Source organism: Strix uralensis, chromosome 11 (genome assembly GCF_047716275.1).
Source record: "Strix uralensis isolate ZFMK-TIS-50842 chromosome 11, bStrUra1, whole genome shotgun sequence".
Classification (NCBI taxonomy): Eukaryota; Metazoa; Chordata; class Aves; order Strigiformes; family Strigidae; genus Strix; species Strix uralensis.
In genome coordinates, this window is record NC_133982.1 from 9212846 (window position 1) to 9236928 (window position 24083).

Genomic DNA, 24083 nt, shown 5'->3' on the forward strand with positions numbered 1-24083 from the left:
TGTTTTTCAAACAGTTGGTGTTTTCTCCTCTCTGGGAGTTGGATTTTTAACTATTGTATTGTTAAATGAGCAGTAAAGTGTTATTTTAAGTGCTTCAGTTCTGAGTGTGATAATGCCTGTGTCTTAGTGCCAGTGGTTGACTTCTCATACCTATTGGGGTTCAACCCTGCAATCGTTCTCATGATCGGTGCTCCAACTTGTGGTTTTAATATCTATGTAAATCCGTGTATAAGCATTATCTGCTCTGCAGGGACTGTGTTCATCAGAAGGAACCTAAGCATTATTCGTTGTAGCTGTTTTCATATAGGCTATGTGAAGAGTTTGTATTGATGCAGTCATATCCTTGATATGCCAGTGCAGTGCAGCATGTTGCAGGTTTTGGAAACGTGTTAGAATCCTTTCTAAATACAGCTGTTTTAGGAATTGTTCTAGTGGGAGGAATACAGGGCTTCATTCTGCTGCCAGACTCTTTATTATTTCCGTTAATGCTGAGGAACCATGGACAGAATCTAAGACCTTGCTGGAAAAGCTTTGTCAAAGTTGTCTAAAACTCAGATCTTGCTCAAATTGGGTTTTCAGAGTTTGTCTGAGAGCTGTTGACTGTGGTTCATACACTCAACTTTACTCCTGTAGCAACACATACTCAGCATCCTATTCAAATGATCTTCTCAACCATTGCTATGTTAAGAAGGATGACTCTGTTGCTTTTTAGCATACCTGGATATGTAAAGTCTAATGCTGCAAAATCTCGCTCTAGCTTAGATCTGACTAAGTAGGCACAAGGCTTAGGGGTGTGCTGTTACTAATCCTTTTTTCCTCCTTTACCTGTTGCATTAAATGAGAGTGCATCCCAACTCTGACCTGGGTCATGATAGTGTGCTTTAAAAAAAACCAACCACACAGCAATAAGGAGGAGCTTCCAAAGCTTCCAAGCCATGCTGTGGGGAGGAGTGAGTTATGTTACTTATAATGAATATAGGTAATCGTAATGAATGACAGGTAAGAAAAAGTCCTGCTGTCAACTTAAAATTCCCAACAAGCCTTCAGGGCTTGACCTACCTCCATCTCCTACCAGCAGATCAAAGCTGCATGATTTAGCATAAAGTAGTGTCAGTAAGGTTAGTTTAATTCTGATTATTAAGTTAATGGTAAATTTTTTCTGATTTTCCTCCCCCTTTCCTTTCCCTGATTCCCCTTTCCCCATTGCTTTCTCATTGTGTCTGGACCTACATAACACTCCCTCATTGCTGCATGACATCATAAATACTGCCTGATACTCCCCAAGAGTTACAAAAGTTAATTACCACCAAGCTGTTTTTACAAACTTCTTCATTACATTGCAACAAACTGCACCAGAAACGGTGTCTCATTTCTTCATCAGTGGGGACTCCAGCAACATTTCCAAGTTACGGCATAGAAAAAGAGCCAAGATGAGACACGAACTAACAATAAGAATGGTGTTACTGCTTTCACTTCTTAGGTGCTGTTGTTGTATGTTAGTTGCAGCAATCAACCGTTTTACAAGAAAGAAGTCTGGCTTCCCTCAAAATCAAGGTTTTCTAATTTCTGCAAATAATTTCATGAGATTCCAGCAGCTTTTAGACACTTGCTGCCTTCAACCATGAGTCCTTTCAGATACTAGTCATTCTATGTTTAAAACTACTATATGCCCATTTCATCATTTTTCCCAGACTGAAGAGTCCTAGTTTGTCACCATTTCTTGCATGTCCTTCAGTTTTTTTCAGTTCCAATTCATGACCTTGAACTGGAGATTAACAGTCAAACATCAGTCTCATTTTTGACCTTTTGCATGACCTCTCCTAGTTTGCCAGGCAGCAGTTCTTCCAGGTGGGTTGGATGATGCATCTAGGTATTTGTCTCTGGAAGAGTCTAGTGCTTGTTGCTGCAAAGAATTTGGCACTCAGAAGGTAGGGACGGAGGCATATTCCTACCATTCCACTGGTCTGCACATGGCTTATTGCTCAGTTATTAGCAGCTTTCTCCTCCTGCTGATGAAAAATGCAAGCGACCTGACTGTAGATGATAAATTCGAAAGGCTAACTTCAGCAGACCTGTCACCCTCTGTCCACCTCTGCAAACACCACCCCATGCAGTTCTGTGCTCCCTGCAATGAAGCAGTAACTTTCCCAGTGCCAGGAGTTGTTGCCAAGGTTTGTATCTCAGACACTTCAAATCTGGTGTGGTCAGGTTGAGAAGAAAGCTGCTGTCTATAAGAATGATTACAGACTGGAGTTAAGTAAAAATAAGGAGTTGTATCTGTTTTCCAAGATGAACCAGTTTGCTCCAAAATCTAAGATGCTTCATGAAACTATGATACCAGAGTGTTTTCAGAGTGCAGAATATGACTGGAAATGACAGGCAAGATTTGTTTGTTTGTTTTGAAATTTAGAAATGAAAAGTTATGGTAAAAATTAAAAGTAGCAGCAACATAGGGGGAATCAATTTATTTACCCATTTAAATTAAAAACAAAACACAACACAAAACGGCGCTCATTTAAATCAAGTTGGTTTTAGTCTCAACTTCTGAAATAATTCCCATTCATAATTTATCTTCCTTTCCTCTCTTGTCCACTTACAGGAAGCTTTTTTTCCCCTCTCCCTTAATGCCAAAAACCATTATACTACTTCTCTCTAACTACCAAAACCCTACCTCAACAATGACCATCATGGTCACAGAGCGTATTAACGGGTATAAACAGCTCAAGAGTGCTGGTCACTTATCTGCCAGGGTAAATCAACACTCTTGTTCACACATCCTTGAGCCAGGAAGATTGATTAAAAGCCCCACGTGGCCATAAAGCTAGAATGTTAAGTAAATGACTTCCAAGGTTCCCATGTAACAAGAGTCTTGGGAGAATATAAGACTTGGGAAGAAAATAAACACAAGAAAAAACAAACCCAAAGAAAAGTCTCTTTGATCTGGTGGCTGTCTGACATCTGTAACACTTCAGTTTCTAGAAAATAAGTATGTCAATTTATAACTGCTGGTTTTCACTGCAGTTCCAGTCTATTTTATATATATTAAAAAATATAAATACATTTTATGGACAGAAAGAAAATGACCCTCTTTTAGCGGTGTCTCCCTTCCTGAGCTGCAGAGGTTACCCAAAACAGCTGTATTCACACATTTTTCTGAACTGGAAGAAATATTTTTTGCCAACTTATTCTTCAGACTGCAGCATTAGAAATCAAGGCCTGATGCAATGTTGAGCTGTACAGGATGACAAGAAAAGCAAATGCAAATGAGCCTATTGGTTGCACGTAAGATTCCAGGATTTAACCCTCTTGAATGGTATGACCGAAATGTGGTATTATTCATTTTGTGATTTTTCCCTTGTAATTTGGAACTGAGTTTCTAGACTGAGTCCATTGTGTTGCTCTGAGTGTGCAGGGGACAAAACTGCCCTTCAGGGAGTACCAGCTGTTTGAGAGTGCTGATACAGGTGTAGGACAACCCAACACACAGGGTCTTCAGTAAGTAAGAAGAGCTCTGTGTGCATGAGAGCAGTCCTGAAACTTCTCTGGCTGTCCAGCTCTTGTGAAATGTTTTAGTAATATACAGTGAAAGATGGACTTTTATCCTGGCACCAAATTGGGGGATCATGACTTACTAATTAAATGTATTGCTAATCCACGCTTTGTGTATTTTATTTTTTTTAAAAGAGTAAATCTGCTGGCCAAAGAAGATAAAATGAACTGTGTACCATAAGGATATTTTGCTGCATTTGTCATCATTTCCAGAGGACTTTCAGTAATATTTTGATGTTCCTTATCCTTTTTCTATTTCCATTTTTATTTGTTTAGTAGCAAATGAAGCAGAACCACAGGAGGCCTTTTATATGGATACAAAATTTTTAATGATCTTTGCCATACTGAATTCAAATTTTCTTCTGTCATTACTCAAATCCACAATAGGGATTTCCTGCTGTTATGTATTTCAAGCTCCCTAGAGGCAGGGTTATGAATTTTAGGAATACACAGCTTTGATTCTTGAATTTCCATTTTAAAGGAGGAGAGTCCTAGGAATTAAAAGAACAACCATCTCCCCCCCAAACTGCTACTTTTTACCATAGCTAGCCATTTGCCTTTGCTAGCTGACGCTAAATGACTTACCGTGTGACTCAGCCAAAGAGGGCTCAGGATTTAGTTCAACCAGTAGACTTCTTCAGAGATTCCCCATACACCAAGCAGGACTACAGCTTGCACGTAATTTCTGTAAAATAGTTTGAAATTTCTGGTTACCTGTTGCTTTGCAGTGAGTAACTTTGACAAATAACAAGTCATACAAGTATACAACTGCTCCTTCACTTACGAATTCAGTAACTGTTTTCTCCTTCTTTCTCTGTTTTTAGAAGCAGAAACAGAAATCCTATTGGTCCAGGAAAGTATGGATATGGAAAAGTGCCATACATTTTACCTTTACAAACTGATACTGGTCAGCAGCCTCAGAAACTTCGGAGGCAGCGACAGTCTTCAAGGAACCATGTATTTCATCAGAGTCCAAGTCTCATGAACACTTACAGCCAGGCAGCTAGTCCTTCACTTCAGCATGGGAATCTTTATCAAGAAGAAAGTGGGCCTCAGGCTGGACATCAAGTCCTGGGACCTTCAGTTTATCAGTCATCTTCATTTCCTGTATCTCAAAGCCTGTTTCACAGCAGTGACTCAAACCACCATGGGTCTGCATCACACCACGCAGTCCAGGGTCAGCCCCAGCCTCAAAGGGCTGCAGCAATTGTGTGCATTGGCACCTACAAGCAATATAAACTCTGCAACACAAATGTAAGTCTGGTTTTACTATATTTAATTTGTTGGACAGCTATTGGTTTTCCCTAGTATGCTGAACATTCACATAGTCAAGAAGTTAAGTTGAACATTGTTTTTTATTCATTTAATGAAATTTTTTGTGATCTTATTTTAAAGTGTCTTGGGGAATACTGAAAGTGGAGGCATAATATTATAGTTACCTTCAAGGATTTTAAGCAGTCAGTAAACCTACCAGTATGTACAGTTGTAATTTGACAGAGAGAGAAACTGAGTCACAGATAAGTTTAATATTTTTCCATGTAAGAAATGGAAAAATGGAGTTGGGGTAGTCCACGTTATGAAGGCTCCCTACTTCTTAATCCTATAAGATAAGGCTATCCTTTTGGGAGTGCTAGTTATGCTCTAAAGAGCACCCAGTAGCCTAAATCACTCCAGTATCTTTCCATGGTGCTGTGTGTTCTGTGACAGATGCTGCTTTTACCAGCATTCAAGCTTTACATGCTTTGATTTTGGCTTCCTTGTTTATTGGAGAGAAAAATCTGTTCTGTGTTAATTTTTAAATAAAACTTACTGTGTTATTACTTCATTCAAAAATGTTTGGCTGGGTGTAGCTCTATGCTCTGGGGCAGTCTCCCATTGTACGTGGGAGGCTAGTGAGGTTTTGCTGTTTCTCCCCACAAGCAATTTTCATCCTGCTAAAATTTTCAGTTTCTGGCTGTATCATTTTAGTATTGCCTAAAGTATCTCTTCCTAATATTTGCATCCTATTTGGGCTACTAATCTAACTTAATGTCACAAACTTGAAGAAGCTCGTTTTTGAATATTAGAAGCAGGATGTTCAAGAGTGGTTTCAATGTGTTGACCCAACAGGCCATATTTTTCTCAGTGGGTGAACATCTGATTCTTCTGCCTCTTAGAAATCCTGTTTCATTTAGTGGAAGCCCACATAGTGGAGATGTAGCAGCAGAACATATTATCAGGATAACAAAAACACAACCTAAGCAAATCAGATGACTGCCTTTTTGCCTCTTAGTGTAGCAGTTATTACATTTGCTTTATTTATGAATGAAGTCCATTGATTGAGACTAGAGCAGTTGAATGAAGAGACCTAATGTCAAGAAAGTTTTAGTTCATTTGTCTGAAATGGAAAACATGAAAGGGCTAGTTTGAGCCTCTGAGAATAGTGTCTGGTACAAATTGCTCTTCTGAAAAACACTTTCTGTTTTTTGAAGGAAATAGGAAATGAACTTAGCGCATGGGCATTAATTTGGAAAGTTTTCTGTGCCGAATTTGCTCACTGGTGTCCAAACGATACACAAACGCCCCAGTCTTTATTTCATCCCTTACTGCATCAAGGCAAAAAGTTGGACAGTATTCTGCCTGACTTAAGAAATGTAACAAAATAATTTCCAGGAAAGATCTCTTTTCAGAGAGCAAGGGGTGAGAGGTGAGGAAGTTAGAAATGAGGTGGAGGAAAGAAGCAATCCCAGATGGCTGAGGTATGGAGAAGGAAGGTTTGTAGTGGAAATTTGTTGAGAATGACAAGTGGGCTGGAGGAGGAGAGGGCTGTGAGCTTGTGAATTAGTGGCAAAACATGCAGGTCATTATGATGAGTGGGCTGGCCATCGGCAAATTTCTTTGGTAGTAGGGGAACAGCAGTGAAAATATTTTCATGTTAATTTTAGAAACTGTTGAAGAGGAAAAAATAGGTGAGTGTACTTTTGCTGCACCTTTGCCATTGTTGCATGTATAAATGCAGTTATAAAGAAATAATCATTTATACTACATGAGACTTTTAATAACGAAGAGGAATTATAGATGATGTGGGTCCTCCTAGGCATGGAACTCTACATAGTGATATTCTTTAGTAACATTTCTGTTACCCTTGGAGAAGCTGTAGTTGCTATTCAGGGTTATTTTTCTCCCTAGAATGTGGTAATTAATGTAATTATAAAATAGATGTTGCTAAGAACAGTTTTAGTATAAAGCCCAGGATGAGAGCAAAACAAGGCTAATACTGTTTCACTTTGTTTGCTTGTTCTTCCTGATTAAATGCTTCTGCACATGGGCTTTAATTTCATTTATCAGCTGTGACATGTACCAGTGGTCTTGCCAGTGTGCAGAGAACAGTATCTTTTTCTTTCTTTTTCTTTTTTCTCTTTTAATTCTTCCTGGAGAATACCAAAAATGAAAATCTCATTTATTGAGAGGAAAGTAGTCTGTTAACAGTTACCCTGGTGTTTGGCCACTCCCTCTACAGTTTCTCCTAAGGACAGTTAATTAATAACAAATTAAGTCAATCTGCCTTGGTCCATTAGGTCATTTCCTCATTATTGTACATTTATTGTTTTTTCATTAATAGCTGAACTCATTTTACGTGACTGACAGTTTGATTTGTAAAAGTTAAACTTGCGGGTTTTAGTTAGGGAGAACCTCGGAAGTGCTTGTATTTGTTCAAGTGTTTCTGCAGGTCGTTAAACCTGTTTTCTTATTGTACAAGTGGCTTCTCTTCAGCACCTTGCATATAGTCTTTGTTCATGCTCACCTCAGAATATACAGCTGCCTGTCACCTCCTTCAGCAGGAAACGGGCAGTAAACATCTGTCCTTTACACACAAACAGTACAGACAGATCTTACTGAAACCATAAGCTATTTGCAATACAGTAAGATTCTTCAGATGTAGTCTCTATTCCCCCAAAATGGGGGAGTGATGAGTAAATCTTCTGTACTTCCTCCTGCATTAAAGGAAAGAGTTATACAGGCGTGTGGGTGAAGTAGAATTTGAATGCAAACTTGTATGCACTGTTTGTCACCAGAACAAAGGAAGCAACTCAAATGGAACATATGTTTAGTGAGCATTTTTTGTTAATGGTCTCAAGCATTGCCAAGTCACTAGCTCTTCCTGAGTGTCTGAATGTATGAGAATATATTTGTAAATTAACTCAGGCTGAGGGTTGCTTGGGCAGTGTACACAAGGAAGCTTTCAGGGTTCTGGACATTCAGATCTACTTATTTTACATGTAAATTTGGTGATACGGAGTACCCGTTATTAAAGTCAATTTTATCTGATTATTTTTTGTAAGACACACAGTGAATTATGGCTTATTGGTAAAGACATCAATTCTTAATATGTCTCTATCCTTAATATGCAGATACCTTATTACAGCCTTTCAGTACTTAAAGGGGGCTTATAAGAAACATGGAGAAAAACTTTTTACCAAGGCCTGTAGTGTCAGGACAAGGCACAACCATTTTAAACTAAAAGAAGGTAGGTTTAGACTGGACATAAGGAAGAATTCTTTTGTGATGAGGATGTTGAGACACTGGCACAGGTTGCCCAGAGAAGCTGTGGCTGCCCCCTCCCTGGCAGTGTTCAAGGCCAGGTTGGACGGGGCTTTGAGCAACCTGGGCTAGTGGAAGGTGTCCCTGCCCAGGGCAGGGGGGTGGGACTGGATGATCTTTAAGGTCCCTTCCAACCCAAACCATTCTACAATTCTATGTTGCCCTTGGTGGTAAGTTCAGGCCAGAAGGCCCTGTTTCCCCTGACAGCTTGTTATCTCCCCTCTTCTGCAGTTCCCACTTTCCAGGTTGCACCAATACAGTTGAGTCTGAAGTCATATAGTAATCATGACCACTTAAATGCTCTGATTAGAAAGCCTGTAAAATAAAATGGTGACTGTTTCAGTCATTCAGTTACAGTGCAGCAAGGAGTATGAAAAAATAGGCAGAGAAATTCATATATGAGTTTCACCATGAAGAGCAATGCAAAATGGATATAAAATCTAAATTGTCTTTAGCTATAGATCAAGGTATGTTTTTGACCTAGTTCATAATTTTATTTGTATATGAATTTGCAAAATCCAAGCTAAACTGTATGAAAGACTGGTTGTTGAGAGCTCAGTGAGATATTTATGGATGAAGTTTTGCTGGGCTTGTCCAGTTTCATTCACAGTTGCTAGCTTGCCCACTGGTTCATATGGATTACTGTCATGTCTCCAGGTAGACTATGTTGCCTTTCCCAGTATTTTATGTGACTGCTACTTAGCAAGAAGTCAGTTGTGTTTTGGAGAAGTATCTAGATAGGATCAGAAAACAGTAATTACTTCTACTTTCTTATCCTGACTCTTCAGCTATACACACTATTATTCTGGTAGCACAGCTATGGAAAATCCAGCTTCTGGTTCTGAATAAGAGTTCTCTACTTGGATCTGTTCTTCTGTGTGTGGAGCGTTTGAGAATGACAACTCAGCAGGGAATGCAAAGTATCTGAAAAGACAATTTTGGAAATGGAAAGAGGTTTTACGGTTGAAGAGATGAGGTGAGGTAAAAGGCTCAGGGCCAATCCCCAGCTCCATCATGATGGGATAAATTAATATTAATGATGATGATACTAATTTGGACTGGTGTGAATTAAAACTTTTCCATTGAAAGGCTTTTTTGAATGCAGAACCCTAATGACATAGATTTGAAATGTTCTGCAGGAATGTGTTAAGTCCATTAAAAACTGATGTGCTTTTCTGTCACCTAAGCACATAGGTAGGCCTTGGCGGGCTCCTTTGGCACCTGGGATCTTGGGCCATTTTGCCAACTTGCTAGCATTCTGCCCAAGTGTTTTTGAAAGTTTTCCACTCTATAGAAAATGAAACATTTCCAACGTTTCAAGTTTTAACAAAGGTAGAAGTGGAAATGTTTAATTTTGTATGGAACAGAAAATGTAATTCCCAAAGAGGTCTTTTCAGAAGTGATGTGGGGTGCTGCAAGGGTGTGTGCACTCTTTAATGTAGTTGGGATCCTCAGATACTGAAGTAAAGACAAATAGACTACATATTTTTAAGATAACTTTTATTTTTTTTTAAATTGAAAAGCCCCTTCTTATTCCCAAAGAGCTACTGTGTGGTTTATTTATTCTTGTTTTGAGATTTGTATAGAGTAGGTGTTTGACATAAGTGGCAAAGTGGGGTTATGATGACATATCTTTTCCTGAGGAAATTAAACTTGACTTTATGTGAGGAATTTTCCCTGCAAACACTGTGGAATTGTGTGTATGTTTGGTAGTCTGACATTCCGTGGGTGTATAGGAAACTTATTAAAAGCTCACATTACTTTGGGTTGTACTGGCCTTTCTTTGACTGTTTTGATATTTGCAGCAGAACTTGATAAATATTAATCCAGAACGCATTGTCACTAATACGGGCATAATTTACCAGGCACTGGCACAGAGATACTGCTCTTAAAATGTCCTATGTAGTTTGATCAATTGTCCCTTGTATACAAGAGTCACATAGAGACATCTTTGATAAAGCTCTTGGACCACAATTGTTTCCTCTGCATCTCTGCACTGTGGCTTTATGACATCCCCTTCAACAATTGATATCACTGTATTAGAAAATATTTTGCATTATGATGTTCTTATTAAAACTTAAATAATTATGGGAAACTGTCTGCCTTAAATAATTAGGAAAAATATGTTGGGATAGGTTTAGAAGCTCTCTCAATTAGTTTTATTCCATAAGCATGCTCTGTACGTGTGGCAGTAACAGAACACAGTCAGCTGTTTTATACAAGTTAGTTATTACTAGGTTAATTAATTACTAATCTAGTAAAATGTTTATAATAAGGCCAAAATCTCACAGTTCAGAAAATTTTGATGTCTAGAGGCTTATGGTTTTTAACTGAAAATTCAATTACTTACTTTGATCAATAAATCTAAGTTATTTTAAACTAATTTAGCACCTGGGAGTCCAGGAGTCATGCTCTAATGCCCTGTTGTGCAAAGAGGTATAAAAACACAGACCAAAAAGACAGGTGCAGGTAAAAAATTGGTAATGTATATGTGGCTACAGTCAGAGCCTATATTTCCCAGGTCAGGGAGAGGTGACCCATAGGATCTGTGATGTTGTTATGATGACTCTCTGCATTATACAGAAATGGTGAGATTTTTGTCTTTCTCCAAAGACAATTTAATAGGATACAAATAAAATATAGTAGAGCTTAGGATTCTAACACTTTTAAGTTAATAAAACAGGAATATTCCACTGGAAAGTAAAGGTTGTGAGTGTTTATCAGTGATAAAAATCTACAAAATGTGCAAGGACATTGTCAGAAAGACACAGTAAGAAACGTAAGTGTTCAGTTGACATGTAGAGTAATTATATATTTTTAAGGCAAGAAATGCTAACATTGCCATAATTAGTCAATGAAACCATCTAAACTTTGTCATGCAGAACAAACTCTTTTATGATTGAGGCATTTTGTGACATGCTTCTAGTTTGAGTTCTGATCTTTAATGAATGGCACCAACACCATTCACCCATGTTTTCCACTCGAATGTTACAGAAGAAGTGGAATTCACACCATAAATTTGGAAAATCTGTAGCGAGTGCTCATGCTGACTGCGATTATGTTTACTCCATAGACAGTATCACTGCTTTTGAACCGGTGGAACATAACTTCGCATTAAATATGAAGTATCTCAAACCATTATGAATATAGCTCTGGACGGTGTACCATGGTTAAAGTTTTCTCCATGTAAAAATCCCTCCTCTTGTAAAAATCTTTGAATAATCCTTGTGATGTTTAACGTAAGTTGCTATTGCCCCTAAATATCTTAGGGTATTCTCTTGTCTGTTCTTAGTGTTTATACATGGTAGACAGTTTCCATATGTTAGTATAAGAGTTAGCTAATTCATATACATTTAGCACCATTGCTATGTTTAGAGTTTAGCTTGAGCACTCTGGGAGCTGAATTTTCCAGAGGCTCTGTTAACTTCCCAGTATATATTTTCTTGATTTTTAATGTACAGAAGTACTTCAAAAGGTATGGTTAACATTAGTACTTCAGTATTTTACGATACTGCAGGAAGCATTGAGCTGCATTTTTCTTCTGTGAGGTTTATTTTGAAGTTCTGAGCCTGTTAAATGGGTTGCATGGTGAAGATGGAGAAGTCTACATACTGGTGGGAGTTGAGTGAATTTGTGTCTAAGAATAGCTGAAGATTCAGACCCTTATTTATGTGTAGTAATAATGTGATGTAAAAACATTAATAATTCATCTAAGTGCCTCAAAATCAAAACCAAAATGCATTATCAGTTGGCTAAAACATTTGCTTCCTAACTTCTTGGTGAACTATGAATGGTAGGTTTCATGTAGCATTTGGAATTGTCTGAGTAGTTACCTAATTCTTAGAGTAGATGGAATGCATGTGTCACAGAGGAGAGGAAAGGGGGAAGAGACCCACAGTTATCTCACCACTTGATCAGTTTTGAATAGTAGCATTAGCACTTAAAATATTGTGGAGTGATTCAGAAACTTCATTCGGATGCTTGTCAAAACAAAGCGATTTTTTTTTGTTGTTCTGTGATTTAACATGACTTCAGGGTGATTTAGATGCATTGCCTGGTTACTGTTGAGACATAACCTCTGTGCCAAGTTTTAAAGAGGAAACTAATCAATGAAAATTGTGACTTTGGAGTTGCAACCAGACGGTTGCATTCCTGACATATTTGTAGATTTATTTAATGGGATACTGTAAATTTGAGTAGTTGTCATTTATCAATATAGAAAAGTGTTGTGGGAGATATTTTAAGGCATTCGAGCTTGTCTTTATTTCTTTTTGGCAATTCATATTGACAAAAGTGCCTGAAATTCTGGTGTGTAATTATTCAACACTCCTATAATTTGAACAAGAAATTTGCTTTTTATTCATGTGTTACTTTAATTGCATCCAGGTTTTCAAAGCAGAGGAAGCTGCAGATGTCTAGAAACTTTGATCAGAGGAAGTGCCTTAATTAATTTACAAATAAATTTCAAAAAATATTGGGTTTATGAACATTTGTTAACTATTCCTGTTAATTACAGGTATAGAAAACACCTACTGTCAGATGTTAGCATCTGCTTTGGTACATGAAAGGAGTAATTTTTTCTTGGTATTTTTAGGAGATTAGTTCAGTAGTGCTGATAACAATGATCAAGTTTAAGGCACATTTTCAAGTCAGATACAGGAAAAGAACAGAAATTACGTGAATACAGGAACTTGCAGTGAAAGTACCCACCAATACAATCCCAATTCTCTTTTGTACTGACTGAAGTGAGTGGAGGAAGAAGGAAGTGCAGGAGAAGCTGCTGAAGTTAAGCTAAGGGTGCTGCAGGAGAAGGGGTCTGTTAGCAATGCTAAGAGTTTTTAGTTTTGTGGGGTTTTTTAATTTTAGATTTTTAAGCAGGGCTTGAAAACAGCAAATGGCCAAAACTCATGTAGCAAATGAGGAAACACAAATGTAAGATGACCTCTAGCAAACATGTGTTCCTTTGCCTAGGCACAGAATATTTGTGTTGAAGGATGGTAGTGCAAACCCTCTCCCCAAGAAGTGGTGAAAATGGAAGTTGGCACCGCATGCCCTGTGGTGCCCAGAACAGTTAAATAAGACTTTTGCATTTGATATGTTAAGAACTAACTGCATACAGAACAACACAAAACCCAGAAATAATTAAAGCAGTGGTGATATTAAAAAGAAAAAAAGAAGCAAAAAAATCAGCCTGTGGTGCTCTGTCTCATCTTTGCTAGTACTTCATCAAGTGTGCTGTGCGTTTGTCCAGAAGTAACACCTTTGCGGGCATCATATTGCACACACTGACATGCAAGTGTAATTAATAAAACAGAGTTTCTTTCTAGTGATAGGTTGGTAAGGCTGTTTATCTTCAAATTTTTGACTTATATTTGTGGAAGAGCCAATCCTGTATTTTTTATATCTGTCACTGCAGTGTTAGAGAGGCAATGGGTGATCTGTATGGGGAAGAAGCCAGGGAAACATCCCCTGCTGTTTTCTGCAAACCATCTTCGGCTTTGGCTTCAACATTCAGTAACTTCCCAGCCAAGCAATGTACTGTTTTCTTTTTCTATATTTCTGTTTGCATTATCATTTGTTAAAGATAGTAAGCATACTAATTATCTTGATGGTTGTTTTGAGACTTAAGCTTGGGTCACTTTTTGAAGACATTTTTTGTAATGGTGTGTAGTTTTAGTTTGAGCAGCAAAGTGCCATTAAAAGGACTTTCTTCATGTGACAGAGTTGAACCTGCAAAAGTTTAGAGCTTTCGGAACTAGAGTTTTGTCAACAAACCTGTGGTAACTCTTGTGTGTTAAGAAAATTATTTAATCATCTGATAATATATTATTTTACCCCAGGGTCCCTGCACAGATCAACAGCTTAGTTATTAGTGATACACTACTCAAGGTTATTCTCTTTATTATTCAGCCTTTGGCTCCCTGTCTTAAAAATGTTCCTTGCAGAAGATGAGAAAAAATGACTTCTTCAACGACTAGTTGATACTGTTACTGCAGTGTGTGTTCACAAAGCTGCTGTGTGATAGCAAGATCTAATCTCTATTGTAAGAAAGGGAGCTGAGGTATGGAAGAATGAGGTTTAAAATTATTTAATTTCGAGTAATTTGGATGTCGAGTAATTTGGATTGAATTTTTTTCCCCGTGTTCAGCATCACATTTATTACTTGACAATTGTCAAAGCAAAATTTGCGTTGGCCAAAATTGTGTTTATGATTTGGCAGCTCATCTGCAAATCAGATCCAGAGGTTTTCAGTCAGATCCCCAAACCAGAAAGTACATAGTTCACAAACTGAGAAAGGATTGGATTAAGTAAATTGCACCATAGGTGACATTTTTTTCCCCCAAAACTGGTAGAGTAACTAGTTCCAGAAACTGCAGATTGTCTTTCGTGTTCCTTATTCAGTGTGTCCATTGTATACCTACTAGCTTCTACAGTGAATGAGACAGATTATATAAATAACTCTTCTAACTAAACATTCCCAGTTCATCCCCAGAGTAAGTCCACTCTGCACACTGAACGAGTCATAGATCATATGGAAAAATTAGTATGTAATCATATAGATGAGAATGGACCTCACAGGCAAAAAGAGCCAAACGATATAGTAATTACATGGACAATCTCTTCTAAGTTGAGGTTAAACAGTCTTTTAATGTCCTGTGACTTACTGTATGTAACTTCATAGTTTTAAAACAAAACCAAAAAAGCCTTCAAAACCAGAATGCCATCATGTGATACATCACTATTCACAAGACTCATCAGACCATTGCAGCTGAGCCAACGTTGGAAGGAATTTACCCTCTACTAGTACTACAGGTCAATGAAAATGCTTTGCCATGGTGTTCATAGGTTTTTCTCACCACAGGAGCTTTTGCCATTCCTCCAAATACAGCCCGTCTCTGCTCCTTCCCTCTCGCAGAAGCTGTCCACTGTATTTTCTTGCTCAGTCACACATCTCACTTTCTTAGTACCTAGTCTAACGTTTCCATCTCTTCTGCCTCCAGTCTCTCCTCCTTCTACTTAGGTTCCCTGGCTTCTCTCCAGTTTCATCCAGTTTCACTTTCTTCTTCTCAGTACCTTCTTCAGTTGACTTGCTCATCTAGTCTTATCTCTTGAATCCCAGTCCCAAGATTTATCCAAGTTTTTCTGAAGTGTTCCATGCATTTTAAGTACAGGCATTTGTATTGGGGCACTTGCCTTGCTTTGTCCATGTGCCTGCAACAGGCTCAAGGGATTATTAAGAACAGAAGAGAGAGATGTCTTTTTTTTCATTTCCAGTGCCTGCCCCTAATACAGACCTCAGGAGCACATACTGATAATTGCTGGAAAACTTCTCGGCCTCTTTTAGCCTCAGATGTGGAACACACTTCTTGTAAACAGATTGTTCCAGTAGTTTAGCTGCAAAACTTTTAACAAGTTTTGACTGAACATGTACAAAGTATGATTATCAGCATTTTTTTCCAAATCTTGTGGCCTGGCTATATTTGGGTAGATTTCCATATAAAAGGCAGAGGATACATTCTTGACAAAAAAACCCCACTTTCCTGGCTGACTTCATTTCTCTCATTAAAATAAAACAGGCACTTATATTTTGAAAAAAAAAATTATTAGAATATTTGAAGAATGTGAAAAAAATAAAACACTTCTTCCCTCTTGTTTTCCTTCAGACTCATTCTTGGATTAAATACTTCAGTCAAAAAAATGAGACTAAGATACAGTGAACGGAAAGTTTTAGTCTGAATGGTTGAAGTTTGACAAACTCCTAAGTAAAATGGACAGGGCCACCAGCTGTAGCTATACCAAAACATTATAATATATGGCAAATGTATCTGCAGTTTAAGGTGCCTTTTTTTTTTTTTTTTTAAAGTAGTAGGAAGAAAGAATATATTGCAGAAACAGTGTGAGAGCATGTTGTATCAGAAACTTATTTTTGATGGAAATAAATGCAAATACTAAAATACAAATAATACTGTAATTTCTGTTACATTTGTCTCCTGCAAACTCAGTAATTTTTAAGCTACATTTCCAGTGCTCTACAATTGTTCACTTTTTGTGGAAAACAAATTGTTCCACATTGTAGGTCTGGGTTTTTTTTAAAAAAAAAAAAAGAACAAAAATAATTCTCTGAACAAACTTACCAGGATTCACCCTAGATGTAGTAACATCAATACATTTGTGCCTGTATATTTCTGCCTCATATAACACTGCCTAGACATTTCTGCTGCCTGGTTGTCACTTAGGATAGAGATCCTTCTCTAAGAATATTGTGGTTATTGCTGTAATAATAATTTTTATATAAAAAGTGGAATATCTTGGTAATACAAATCAGAAACTTCCCTAAATGTTCAGTCCTCCTGCTGGAACCATTCAGGTAGTCCCTTCTCCCACACAAAGGTCAGTCATTGAAATGGAATGCATGCAATTGAATGTCCATTTAAATTGATCAGACTTTCATATAGAAAACTGGTAGAAGTTTATTCCCATGTACTGATGAAGCTGGTAGAATAAAAGAGTAAAGTAGTGAAACCTATGTGACATAAAGACTGCACCCCAGAAAGAATAGGCTGCTCCATGAACAATGTTTTTTAAAAATGAAATAAAATACTGCTGGAAACCCTAGAGTGGATGTTTTATCACACTGGCATAATTTTCTATTAACTACGAGGACTAGATATATCATCTTTGCTTTAAGTCTGTTGATTTCACTGGAGTTACATCGAGTATGAGTTTGTCTCAGGGTCTTTCAAAGCTGGTATTGGTGGTTCCTTTCAAAAAGAGTTTTGGACTGGCTGATTTTTCTAGTATAAAGAATACTACTACTATTAATATATGAAAGCAACTATCTTTAGTACATAAACCTCATGTTTTCTGAGGAAGACTATTAAAACATGGTCTGTTTTTCAGATATATTTGAACAGTGTAGACAGGTGAGATGCTGAATCGGCAGCAAGGCTGAAAAGCTTCCGGGTTAAGGCATTCTTCACACTTTGAGCCGGGTTGTGTCAAATGGAAATAACTTTTTGTTGATTTCCCACTAAATGAGACAGTAGTGTGCAGTTTAAGCACCTTGAGCATTATGTGGTGTTTCTATAAATAGATATTTGAATGGAGAGATTCTTGTAGAGACTGAGAACAGCCATTACACAAAGTAGTTATGATTTCTGTTGCAAATGCCAAGCTTTTGATGCTTGATTGGGATCATGTAAAGAATATCCTATGTGCACTCCAGTCTCAGTACTGAAGTACTTCTTCGCTCAGGGAACTGGGCACTAAAAGAAATTTGGGACAGTAAAATAGTAACTGCATTTGGAGAAAACGGCTTTGAAATGAGTTGATAGTCATTTGGTCTTTTGCTGGATCAAAAAAACACTAGCAACAGTCAACCTACTAGATCATTGGCAGGTGTGAATTGACATAGCTCTGACTTCCATAGCATACTTGCATATCACTTTACACCAAATGATACCCTGTTCCAGGATGGTCTTGTTTTTCAGTATTTGTCTTCCATTTTCTAATTGTTAGACTTAGATGTTGTAGAAACCAGTTATTTTTTCTCAGATCTTTTGTTTGTTTGTTTGGGGTTTTTTTGGAATAGCATTTGTAAAATTTTAGCAATAAACAGAAATGGATTATTTCCTTGACACATTTTTGTTACTACTGAGGAACTGCACTGGTTTTTTTCCTACTGTAGCTCTTTGGTGAGCCCCTCCTAAGCTTATAACGCCAAATGTTTCCAGTCATGCACATTAGATCAGTGTAGATGCTTTGTGTGGGATGGATGAGTGGCTAACATTTTATTTAAAACCAAAGCTGGACTTGAATCTTGTACAAGCTGTTGAAAATCTTAAATAAGTTATTTCAATCTAATCAGATGGATCTGTCAGTGAGATTTTTTAAAAAGCCACAAACCTGTAAAGTTAAGGAGTAGTATTTCTTTTTCCATCCATTTGGTTTATCTTTCTTCTCCATTATTAGACATACTGTGTTTTCAGCTGTAAAGTGCTATGGAAGGGAAAAAAAGGTAAAGCAGTAATAGATGCACTTGCCACATTGTGCATAATGCCTCATTTGTCTGATACATTGCGAAGTTAATAAAGATTAGGTTTGGGTAACACTTCAAAGACTTATTCGGAGGACTTCCATGGTGCAAAGCTGAAATCATTAATGGAAAAAAGGGTTCTTGAATTCCAGACTGTGATGGTAGCAGTTTCCTTGTTTGTGGCAGTGGGAGCCAGCACATACCTCGGGGAAGGCACACACCCTGGTGTGCAGCTCTGCCATGGACCATCTTCCTTGTTCCAAACATAAGCTCGTTGCTAGCTGAATGTGATTTGGGCAGAAATACAACGATTTTGTATTCTGCACACATCTAAGGTCTTTTCCATCTATGACAGGCAGCCCCTTGAAAGCAGTGAGGGAAAAGAGAAAGGCTGCAACCCAGTATTACTTGCTCCCTTAGACTCTACATCACTTCAGAATCTTCCTCTGGTTAGTAAAGAAAGTAGTTTATGATGATCGTCAAAACTAAGCTTAGTGTCCATTGGAACAGACATGTAGGTGTAAATTCATCGCTTGAGGCAGTGCCGAGATTTCGGCAATACAGGTGCTCATTCCTCATAAACTTGTCCAGATACCACTGCATTCACAGATGTTAATTTTCATTCCATGTCAAGCCAGACATTTATAGTGTACTGTCTGTTGTCATGGACTGTAACTAGAGATGGCTAGCACTATTTTTACGGCAGAGCTGTTCTTCACGTAATTTTTAAAATTTTGCATTTTAAAGTTTCTTGCATATTTTTGTTTTTCAGAAGCATCAATTCCATTTTAATAAAAAGTCTGCCTGATACTTTGTGCCACAAACATGTAGACACATTTAAAATACCTTATTTCTATTTTTAGATGGCAGACAATTGTCTTCATGTTCTGTTATCATTTTTAAAAATTAGAACTATTGGGGAAATAAGAGTCTCCAGTAGTTTAAATGGGTCTGTTGCTGTCTTCCAGTGTGTGTTCAGCTAGACAAAAGTAGGTTGCCTTGATTCTAAGTAACACTGATAGGGGCATGCAAGGTTCTTGGCAATGCAAAGAGAACAACTTAGCAGAAGAAATAAAATTTGAAGGACCCCAGATTCTGCTTTCAGATATGCACATGGAACTTCCATAGGCTTCAGGAAGAACAAGGCACCAGCGCTTCAGAGCAGAAGTTCATTGAAGACATGGTGGACTGTTGTGTAAAGAATAGGTATCTATATACTGTGCATATTGCAAGGACATGTCACTTTTAAGAGTATGTTCTGAAAATGAAAGAAGAATCTTCAGATTACTCTTTCAGAAACAAGTATTTTAATTCTTTTTCTTTGGAGATGTGTTTATCCTCTGGAATATCAGAGGATTAATCTGATTAGAAATAAAAACTAGAGTACAACTAGATTACATGGACTTAATTTAATATATAGTATTGAACACTTAGAAAATAGTAATTATGAATTATGCTTGAGCCTGGAGAATCCAGAAGGACTATGGGGCCTTGGAAAAAGAGTTTGCCAGTTACTGTAGGTCATAAGAATGAAACAGTGCCAAAAATCTTAGTCAACGTTTTAATTGCCTTTAGAGGTGGTTTCAGGATCAAAATGGCCCATTTATGCATTTCCAGAAGTGCATTATCTCAGTGCAGCTCTAACCAGCTTTGCTAATGGCAGGCATGGGTCCAGTGTGAGTGCATATCTGCTGGCAGACTGATAATTTTCTGGTGTTTTGCCAACACTTCATTAATTAACCCAAGTGTCAAAGATTTGTTAAAAACCTGTGCTTTTCGAATGTTTCCCAAAAGCTAAAAAGCAAGTAGGGTGGTTTCTTTGTTTTATAGTCTTAGTGGTACCAGCAGCTCATTTTAAGAAAGCTGTAATGGTACATGACAAAGAGAAGTAGTGTGTGTTGCTGTCCCTCAGAATACTTTCATACCTGCATTTCTCAGATGAAATTGAGGCATAAATAAAGCTACTGTTTCAGAAGTGCAAAGTTTCTATCAACTGCAGACGCAGTGCATTTCAAGAAATTTGGCCTGCGGTCCCAAAACACAAAGGGATACTTCTAAAATGTTTTGTCTTAAGCACTGCCAGCCTCGTCAACGCAGTGCTGTGCTGCTGCTGCTAATTCCACATTCTGAAAGTACAGGAAGACAAGCTGGCTGAGATGTCATACTCATTGAAACAGCCACATCAAAATGCAGCAGTGGAAGCTCTGAAAATGTCTTACCTGGTGTGAAAAATGTCCAGCATTTTGCAAGTACTTAGCAGAATAAAGTCCCACATGTTTAATTTATAGCATTGATTTTTCCAAGCAGCATATTTTAGGTTCAGAGACATAATCTAAAACTATGCAAAATTATGGATTCTACATGCTGTTTCTAATTTTATAGTGCACGACTGAAAGAATAATAATTAAAAAAGCCTCTCCCAGCATAGAGTGTAGTTTTCAAGATAATTACATCTGCCTCTACACAGTGGAATCTGAGATTTATCTTAGTACATGCACCATATATTTTTTACTGATCTGGCCTCCACAGACCTGGTTTAAAAAGGAGATTCTATTTCTTTATTTACCCATGTGCAAAGAGGTCATCCTGTTTTTATATCAAAACCTTTATGAAAAGCTTTAGACAACTCCTTCAGTAATCACAAAACAAAATGAAGTTTTTGAGGAAAAAAATGAAATTCCAGATCTGTTGTTAACAAAACAATGAATCAAAGTCAACATTTTGTTTTCCAAAAAATTGTTTTCAAGTCCCTACCAGTCAGCACGATCCTAATGCCCTCATGTCACTGAGGGGGAATCACACAGTAAGGTTAAATATTTCAGCAAAGTTCATTCCGAAAGCCTCTGGGAGATTTTGGAAAGAGATCCAGGTTGTTTAAATCCTAGTACTCTGGCTTAGCCACAGGAACATTCTTCATCTGTAAACATGCCAACATGCCTGCTTTTTAAAGCAAAATTTGTCTGGGAGAGGGCCAGGAAGGGTGTCGGGACGCTGTTGCGGGCAGAGCCCCGGAGCCAAGCCCAGGTGTGACCTGCCGCACGCTGCAGGCCTCACGCTGCTATGGGGAAGCCCAGCTTTGTCCTCAGTCCTCTTCCAGTATCTCCCAGCCGCTGGTGTGAGCTGGGAAGCAAATGATGAACTTCCTAAGGTACAATTGATAGACATTGGAAACAGGAGCTTTCTTTGGGGTTGTCATCTTCTCGTCACAGATGCTCGTTGTTGTCTTTTAGGAGTTTTATAGTCAAGCTATATAGTCAATCAGAAATAGTAATTAAAGCTATAGTCAAGCTATATAGTAACTATATGATAGTGTAAAAGTGGGTTGTACTCTCAGGGAAGAAATAAAAATGAGGATCTACAGAAACCCCTATGCTAAGGTTTCGCTTTTGATTGTACAGGGTCATGCTTTTTTTCTTTCAGTGATAACCATGTATTTTCTGCCTAAAAAGCCAGAGATGCCAAGAGAAAGTGCCTGGCACTCTTAGCTCTTCTGAGAAAGGCCCAAGGATTTCATTTTCAGGGGAGCTAAGCAGTAGGTGGTGTAAAACTGTGATTTTGTTTGGCTATGCAGTAAGAATTTAGGTGAAGTTAATACATTATGTATAGATGTTAACTAGTATATATTTATGGTATAACTTCTAAGCCTTGGTGATTCCTAAGCTATAGTAAGTTTGACTAGTTGCACCTTGTAGTTAAGTCTTTCATAAAATATTTAAAAAATGCATTTAGAAATAAAGCTGAGTATAATCTGTATAAAGAATAAAGCAAAGATTTTTTGCAGTCCAGATGACTCAATTTTTTACTCAAAATTTTATTTTGTAATTAAACTTTGATGAAAGGAATGGAGGAAGTACAACTGAGTTGGGACTTTTAAAGTAGCAGGGATGTTACTGAGTTAGCCTTTTCTTCTGATTTTGGCTTGATCCACACAGTGTTTAGTGTATTTGTCGGTCCTTTGTCCTGCTTTAAAGCAATGGGGCCTCTGTCCTGTGGGCAACTTTCAGTAAGTTTAAAACCAGAAATTGTAGCTATATAAAAATCATCTTAGAAGGGGCGGGTGTCACTATTTTTTTGGCAACAGCAATGAATATTTTGATCTTTTTATTCATATGTTGTCTGAGTTGGTATGAACGGGGTGTACAGGAAATGGTTTATGAGCCAGAAATACGGGTACACAAGAGCACGAGCTCAAGGCTCAGAAAAGGAAAAACTAGAAACAACAAAACTTCACAATAGACTGTCAGAAAACATGTGCCAAAAAAAAAAGGGCAAAGCGTTCCAAAAAGAAACCCTTCAGGCGGGTTCTTTGCTGGTGCAAACTGATGTCATTCTGCTGTAATTTAATGTAGTGACCTTAATTTCTGCCAGCTCAGGTTCTGTCCCTTCGCCTTTAGGATATGTGCTGTAATTGGTTTCCATGAAGAATGTAAGCTTCCTAGCCTTAGTTGGTTGATTAGTGTGGCTGAATTACCCTTGATGCACTGCTGTGTCACAGATGTAAGGATGTGTATTTCAGTTGTGGGAATATAGCTTTGCTTTCTGCATTTAGCACTAGAAAGGCTTTTGGTCCAACCCTCCCAATGTAGTTTGGTGGCTCATGGTCCTATTTTCAGGGAAGCTTTTTTGTTTGTTTTTTTATTAGAGGGTTTGTTGAGGAAAGCAATGTTTGCACGTACTTGGAGATCTCTGAAGGATGGGCGAACAAATCACAGATGGCTGTTTGGCCAGAAACAGTGTTTATTCTAGAAGATTTGTTACAGTGATTCTAATAGAAGATAAAGTAGTCTGTGAACCTTCCCCCAGGCATGTCTTTGGTACAGTTTATAGCCCACTTGAAAACTCTTGACTTTGACGTCTCACTGATCCAGTTACAAACATCTTCATATATAGATGGTGGATACGAAGCAAGAACTCCTCTGGGACCTCTGGTGTGCTGGCTTTCACTGCAAAGACGACCAATCTTTCCCCCCTACAAGTATAAGAGAACTGACTTGCAGTTGCAACAAGAGCTATTCTTACTGATTTTCTTGCTGTTCCCTTCAAAAACAGTTATTTAGCCATGCTTCTTTCATATAATATTGTCTGTAGTTTTCCCTTGAAATAGAAAAAATTCTGTCTCCTATACAGTAAATATTCTGCTGTTCTAGTCCAGTTCTTCATGTGGTTTCTACTGTTCTTGAATAGTGTTTTAAATAGCCATTTTGATCATCTAAAGGCTACCTGAAAAAATGCATCTGTGACCAAATCTTGTCTATTTTCTCCAAGCATAGAAATTCTAATTAATCCCCTGCCGTTTTTAGAAATCTTTCTCCCCTTTGTGTGTGCCCACACACAGAGTAGTCTTTTGCTGTAACTGCTGTAGTGTGAGGGTACGGACAGAACAAAGTAATTAAGTATTTAAGTATTTAACTTGTATTTACTTTTGGAATCTGCTTCACATCTAAACAAGGCTTGTCTGCCAAAGGCATTCATTGCAAGTGACCTAGTAAAAGATGTTACTTCTATCTGTAAAACTCGCCCTGCCTCAATATGTGTGTGTGTACGCCTGTATATAAGAAGCAATTCCCACAATTTAGCTTCAAGAACTCTGAAGCTACCATTTGAAGGCTCAAGTTAAAATACAAAGTAATGCAATGACTCTAATAGCAGTATGTAGAAATAAAAAAGAAAAAGTGGTAATATGGTATTGAAACATAGGATGAGAATAAGAAGTTGTTGTGGCCAGCTTTTAATAAGTTATAGAAGCATGTATGTTAAGTGTTTCAACTCTATTGAATCTGAGCCCAGAAAATTAATAATGAAGAATGCGAAGCTATTGTGGAAAGGAAATGATTTGGATCTAATTTATTGAATTTATCTTGAAGTGTTGTCTTTTTGCTGAGGAAAATGACAGCTCAATAAAAAAATTTGCTTTTTT

At 37.7% G+C, this 24083-nt stretch overlaps 1 protein-coding gene across 1 annotated transcript in view; it reads left to right on the top strand.

Annotated features, from left to right (window-relative positions):
• Window positions 1-24083, top strand: part of THSD4 (thrombospondin type 1 domain containing 4) — a 306588-nt gene that overhangs the window by 31428 nt on the left and 251077 nt on the right. Inside the window, exon 4 of the mRNA XM_074880649.1 lies at window positions 4374-4803. Coding sequence (XP_074736750.1) covers window positions 4374-4803 — 430 coding nt within the window. The remainder of the gene's footprint in view (window positions 1-4373; window positions 4804-24083) is intronic.